The sequence below is a fragment of the Dioscorea cayenensis genome, chromosome 12 (genome assembly GCF_009730915.1).
Source record: "Dioscorea cayenensis subsp. rotundata cultivar TDr96_F1 chromosome 12, TDr96_F1_v2_PseudoChromosome.rev07_lg8_w22 25.fasta, whole genome shotgun sequence".
In the NCBI taxonomy this organism is placed as follows: Eukaryota; Viridiplantae; Streptophyta; class Magnoliopsida; order Dioscoreales; family Dioscoreaceae; genus Dioscorea; species Dioscorea cayenensis.
The window spans coordinates 19,487,215-19,494,197 of record NC_052482.1 but is presented as its reverse complement, the minus strand read 5'-3'; the positions used below and the strand labels follow the sequence as shown (position 1 = coordinate 19,494,197).

Sequence of the window (6,983 nt, the reverse complement as noted above, 5' to 3'; positions counted from 1 at the left end):
AAAATTCATTATTATATTTTATTGCATTATTTATTTTATTTTTTTAGCTGATCTTAATTTAATTTAATTAATTTTAATCAAAGTGAAATCATTTAAAATTTTAAAAATAAAAATTCAAATGTAATTATATATTGATGTTAATATTTTAAAAGTTAATACATGTAAACAACCACCTTCACAATACACAATTAGTACTTTATTTCTCTCTTTACTCAAAAATTAAGAGTCGGTTGTTTGCCCATAATTTAATATATATATATATATATATATATATAGGTAGGTAGGAGAATACGATAAGATTTAAATATTCTACCTCCATTGATTTTTAAAAATTCTTTAAAACATATGCATAATTTTATTTTGCTCATTCATTATTTTTTACATAAATGCATAAAAAGCTCTTAAATTGGGGGAGGCTATGGTTTATTTGTTAAAAAAAAAAGTAAAAATTGAGATAAAAAAATTGTACTGAATTGAAATTTCATAATTTTTTTACTATACTTTTAAAAAATAAATCTTTCTGTTTTTTCCAACCCAACCAAAGTAATTAATTGTATGCCATCCAGTTCCATCCATAACTACAAGGAATCAAACACAAATAAAAATCAACTACTAAATAAATTCTTTAATAATGAAACCAAATATCTAAATAACATCACTAGTCCTAAATTATTGTAAACAGGGAGGAATATATGAAGATCATATAATTCCTACAAAAAAGATAAAACAGGAAAAAAAAGTCAATGTCACATTTCATTTTTTAATATGAACATTCTTTAATAAAGTTGGTGGACGGTGCCATTTTGCTTCTATTGCCAATGCACCATCATCATCATCATTATCAATCATCATCCTTTATCATTATCAACATCATATCAGTGTTCTGTTAGATATAGTTCTAGCGAGAGACAGAGGGATATAAATAGTTGGTCTACTAAGATCTTTTCAAGGACAACAAATGGCTCTCTTACGTCAATCAACTTACTCTTTCCACACAGATTTGCTAGCGGCTTAGTTTAAGTGAATAATTATTATGTGATTATTTTTTTTTAATAATTGAATTTGGTTACTAATCAACCCAAGTTAATACCAAAAGGTTGATGGATTAGTGGCATTGACTCCACTGTAAAAATACTGAGTGTAAGATTTTTAAATATCCTGAGTTCAAGTTTCGTTAGATGTAATTGTGGTAATAGGTTCTTGTTTGTAGGTTCATATTTATAATCTAAACCCAGTATTATTGGATGAAGGGTATGTGCTGGCTAGATGATCAATTCTTGGCTCGTACACTTAACCTTAATTAATTGTGTTTGTCACATTTATAAAAAAATAAGTTAATATTTTTGAGATACTATCTGAATATAAATTTCCAATTGTATAATATAAAAAAAGATGCATCGAATGTAAAGAAGACTATGTTGAAAAATTTAACTATGCTAGCAAAATGTAGCTTGAAGTTCTGTGGACAATATACAGAACCAAGCAATTGAGAAGAAAAATCAAATCAATAAGGAGCTACTTTAGCGAGATTGCTCCTAGATTTTCCTCTAAACATTAGAGACTCTTGTTTTTATTGTATTGTTATTTTTGTGTTTTTCCATTATGTTGGTATTTGTTATTTTTGTCCATTAGTGAAATCTTTGTAGTTATCTTTTAGTTCCCATTTATAGTGGACTTGCTTTGAGTTTTTTTTAAAGAGTTGTTGTGCATTGTTGTAGGTGTTTTATCTTTTTAAATAAAAATCATGGTTTATCCATTTATAAAAAAAAAATAGATTGTTTGATAAATAGAAACCCAAATTATAAAACAGTATTATGTATTATATTTAAATCTATTAGGCTAGTTGGCATTTTATGTCATTTCCTAGTAGAAAGTTGATAACCGCGTACTCACAAATAAGCTCTAGAGAGCGAAATTTTAAACACATTATAGAAAAATGTAAAAACAAAAAAACTGATTGTTTTAATTTTTAATAAATATGATAATATTAGTTATTTGCTAATTTAATTTAATTAGAGTTATTCAATACTGATTACATGAAAAAGAATCAACAATATATAGCTGGTAATTATGAGTAAAAAGCACAATCCTTCACATTCCTTTTTCTTTTTGTATGTTCTAACAAGAGAAACAGAAAGAAGAAACTTGCAAAAGTCCCAAAAAAGAAAAAGAAAAAAAAGGATGGATAAAGCTAAGATAAAATAAGAATCCCATAAAGAGAAAGCACAAAGGTTGGATCCTGGATTGGTGGTTTGTCCCCTTTATCTTTCTCGTGAACTATTAAAGTGCTCCAAACTCCTCCACTTCCCTTGTAACTTGCAACTCTCTTTTCCTTTGTACCACCAGCTCTTAATGATACCATCTCCTATTCACTCCATCCAATCTTATATATATATATATAACAAATTCAAACTTATTTTCTTCCAATTCAAAACTATACGCCTGCCTTTCTAAAAGTTAAGTTTCTCTTTTTACATAAAACGGCAAAACTTATTATTATCTTTATATACACACTCATATAGTCATATATATATATATATATATATATATAAGAAAATGGTAATCCAGGGACATCCCTCTTATATTTATATAAATATTATATTTTTTTACTATTTATTATTACTGTATAACACTGTAGAACGTATTTTGCAATATTTATGATGATCATAGCCGTCGGATTACCATCTGACTATTACTGTGGACGTCTCTAGATTTCAAATATATGGACGTCCCTAAATTACTGGTCCTTATATATATATATATATATATATATAATCTCTTGCTCTAGATATTATCTAAGTTTTTTTTAACAATATATATACAGTCATATGTTTTTTTTTGTTTGGTTTCTACAATTTTTGCTATGAAAATACAAAAGTTAAAGATCTATTATACCGTGGTGAGGAGAAGCATCAAGTTTTCAGATTCTCAAGAGAAGAGAGTGGCCTAAAATCGCAGATGACCAAATCCTTGTTTCGTTAGCTGACTAATCCTCACTAGAGCTTCTCTTGATTCCCTTAGAAAAAGATCCTTTCTATGTTTAGAGTCCAGTTTTAATGGATTTATGTTCCTCATTTTTTTGTTTTCGTTATTGTTTTCACTTCCTGTTCTCTTTGTTGTTATTACACTTAGTGGTTTAGTGTTTACTGTTGATTTATCTCTACGACAATTATGACATGGGTTTGTTATTTTGTGTCTTATTTTTTAATTGAAGTAGTTTATTCACTTTAAAAAAAAAAAACAATCATTTTATGTTTCTAGTTTTTTATTTTTATTTTTTATTTATTATTTTTTAATAAATTTATAATTTATCTATTTTATTTTTTTTAAAAAAATATGTATATATATACACTATAAAGATATCTATTAAAAAAAAACAGAAAAAAAAAAAGAGTGATGTGGATGTAGAAAAAGGCAACAAATTAAATTATTAAAAGACGAGCTTTATTTAAGTAGGTGTTGAGAGAAAGTGTTGAAACGTTTCATTGTGTGAAGTGATGCCGATGGCTGCGGCGCTGGAGTGCTGGTCGGGCCGGCCGAGCACGGACGAGGACATGGTCGAGCAAGTCCTCATGAAGACCCACGACCGCTCCGAGGCCTTCAACGCCACCACCACCACCACCACCTCCTCCTCCTCATCATCATCCTCCTCCCCCACCCATCCTCACCATCCTGCCCAACCTAAGAAATGGCAACGCCTCGCCGGCGCCGCCATTGCTGCCCTCAAGAGCTCCCTCAACCTTGACTCTCCTCGTGACCCTTCCACCTCCTCCACTACTACTCGCATTGATCGCCTCCTCTGGGGCGCCGTCGTTCGCAACCTCACCCAGCTCTACCCTGGCAGCCAACTCCCTGAACGCCTCATCGCCAACATCCGCCGCCACTTCGACTCCCTCCCTACCAGGTCCGCTAGTGAACTCCATTGATGCTGCTCCTTGAGAGCTCGGTCACTGATGATGTTTCTTTCTTTCTCTTGCTTTCAGCTACTCGCAGGCGGGGTTTGAGATGAAGGACGTGCTCCTCCATGTCCGGTTGATAGATCAAGCCATTTCCGATGATCACCCCGCGCTCCATGTTCAACGAGACCAGAACGATGTTGGGGAGGAGGGTGTCTTCTTCAAGCTGACATTCGCCAGCAACTCCTCTCTTTCATGGCCAGCGATGTCCAGCGCGCTCGAGAACTCCTCGATCTGCTGCAAAAGGATTCAGATCTTTCGAGAAAAAGGGGGTTTCCCTCGGTGTCGTCACGGTGCTCGTTCAATCCGGCAGCGAGAAGCAATTCAAATCAAGGATCGAGGCCGCGTTGAAATCGGCCTCGAAGAAGCCGAGGAACGCCGGTGTGAAGCTTCCATTCGGGCTTTGCGGGTGCCAAGACGAGAGCTCGAACACTTGTGAAGAGGATGCCGATTCCGGGCTTGCCATCGAGGCTGAGATAGTCCGCCGTGTTGATCTCCAAGTTCCTTTGCCTGAAACCTCAATCGTCGTCGCCATTGACGAATGGCAAACCATTCGATCAGGAGGGGAAGAGCTCGGGCGGTGGCTGCTGAACTCCGACGAAGTCGAGATCGCCGAACGCGCCGGTCCCAATTCATTCAAAGGGAATCTCAGAGCAAAGAGAGTGCACATCCAAAAGCTAAGAGGATGCGAAAGAGGAAGTGCTTATGAGATAGAAATCCGCAAAGATTTGCTTCAACTCATGAGCTGTGGGCATAAGCACATTCTCCAATTCAATGGCATTTGCATTCAGGACAACCATGGCCTTTGTGTGGTTACTAGATTGATGGAAGGTGGATCAGTGCATGATGTGATTCAGAAGAACAAGAAGATGGCTTGTAAAGATGTCATCAAGATTGCTTTGGATGTTGCAGAGGGTCTCATGTTCATGAACCACCATGGAGTTGCTTACAGAGATTTGAACACACATAGGATTCTGTTGGATAGGCAGGGGAATGCTTGTCTTGGAGATATGGGCATTGTCACTTCTTGTAGGAATGTTGGAGAGGTCACTGAGTATGAGACGGCCGGATACCGGTGGCTCGCCCCCGAGGTTTGTACTTCATTCTTCTCTAAGTTACTTAGTGTATTTGTTATAGTGCTTTTGCCTTGCTTATCTCTGTAATTTGTCTTTGAACTAAGAACAAGGATGCATGCATAGTTCTTAAATTACAGATAAACAACACATTGCCATTCTTGGTTCATGAATAGTTCATGCACCATTGTGCACTTATACCTTCTCCGAAATTTTGGTCTTTTGAGCTGTTTCTCAGGCGCTTCTGTTTTTTGTTTTCTTGAGTGGCATTGTGTTCATGACTTGGTGAAGCTCTTTTTGAACATTTCTTAAATTGAAGGGTATCAACCATTTTAGCTTGCTTCAGCATCATTTTCTTAAATTTATGATTCTAATGAAAGATAAAGACAACCATGTTAGTGGGCCTACATTGTGGTCAACTACTTTGTAACATCATCATTGGTGTAGCAATCAAAGTAGTTGGATGATGGTGAAGCTTTCATGCTCAGAGAACACAATTTACAATTATCTGATGGTGAGTTTTTGTTTGATTTTGTTGCAGATAATTGCTGGGGATCCTGAAAGTGTAAGTGAGACTTGGATGAGCAATGTGTACAGTTTCGGAATGGTGATTTGGGAAATGGTCACTGGGGAGGCGGCATACTCTTCCTACTCCCCAGTCCAGGCAGCAGTAGGAATTGCGGCATGTGGACTGAGGCCGGATATACCCAAAGATTGCCCTCAGGTTCTAAGGTCACTGATGTCGAAATGCTGGAACAATTGCCCTTCTAAGCGACCCCAATTCTCAGAGATAATCTCAATCCTCTCCAAGCACAGCAACAAATGATATGTTTTTCTCTGCTGTAGAGTTACATTTAGTAGTTGTGTAAACTATAAACAGCGGTTCTTGTATTAGTGTTTCTACCTTAAAATTTCCATGTGAATGCTATCCTTCAAGATAGTGTACAACGATTATGTTTAGGATCATATATTCTGAGTTATGTCATTTGCTCCTCAGCATAAGCCAGCCATGAAAACTCTTTGTTTAACAGCCAATGTTTGACTTGCTCATTCCACTTTTGTGGTATTTGTCTGAAATATAATTCAACTGAAGAAAAATATATATATATATATATATTATTCAATATTCTGCTGTAACTGAAGAATCAAATGGAGAATCAAATTTAGGGAAGAGGATATTATTGAGAAAAGGCTGGCTCTGATTTGAATTCTAGTTGTCAAAATTTTTGCTTCACAAAGGCACACATGTAACAAAAGCATCTGATTTACTGTTTTTGGATGTACCTGATTCTGAATTATGGCCCTCAAAATAATTGATTGATTGTGTTTAAAGGTAGAACTATAAACTGATTCCTACTTCAGATAAAAAAAAAATTGCTGTTTGTGCATTCTACTTGCAAGTGTCCAAACAGAGATCGAAATTTGCACCAACAAGGCAGTAACAAATGTCAGCAATCAGACCTCTCCAGAAAATGATCTTCTGAAGCCATGTGCTTTCTGTTGTAATGTTTTGTTCTTAATATCTGTTTTCTCTACCCAAAAACATAAAAAAAGGGAAGAAAACAACCATGGCCATCAGAATCCAATACAACAAATGTCCAGTTAATTGTTGGCAATGGGCCATCTTGCTAGCTGATGAATGTTTGTTTATATTGTACCAAAAAAAACTCATTTAGTCAATATCAATCAGCAACAGATTTCCGATATAAAAATATTTGATAATCAACATTTACTTTTAATGAGCCAACGACTAAATGGTCTATTGATATATTGGTCATCAATAATGGTAAGAGTTTGATTCTCGGCTGAAGACACATTTCTGGGAGATGTGAGCGGTGGTTGTGTGCGGGTGTCCCAGCACCCATGTGTGCACGGTCCCGCCCCCATTTGTTCCACAGAGATTTGTACACGCTCCTAATGATTTAACAGGCCTTCGGGCTATTGTTCCTCTTGT

The 6,983-nt window shown here is 35.6% G+C and overlaps 1 protein-coding gene across 1 annotated transcript; it reads left to right on the top strand.

The window, feature by feature from the left end:
- The first annotated feature begins 3,480 nt into the window (after window positions 1-3,480).
- LOC120274169 (probable LIM domain-containing serine/threonine-protein kinase DDB_G0287001) lies at window positions 3,481-5,995 on the top strand. Its single transcript, XM_039280940.1, is given in 4 exon segments — window positions 3,481-3,904; window positions 3,984-4,212; window positions 4,214-5,047; window positions 5,571-5,995. Coding segments are annotated over 4 exon segments (1,755 nt in total). The 5' UTR covers window positions 3,481-3,497; the 3' UTR covers window positions 5,856-5,995.
- The last annotated feature ends 988 nt before the right edge of the window (window positions 5,996-6,983 follow it).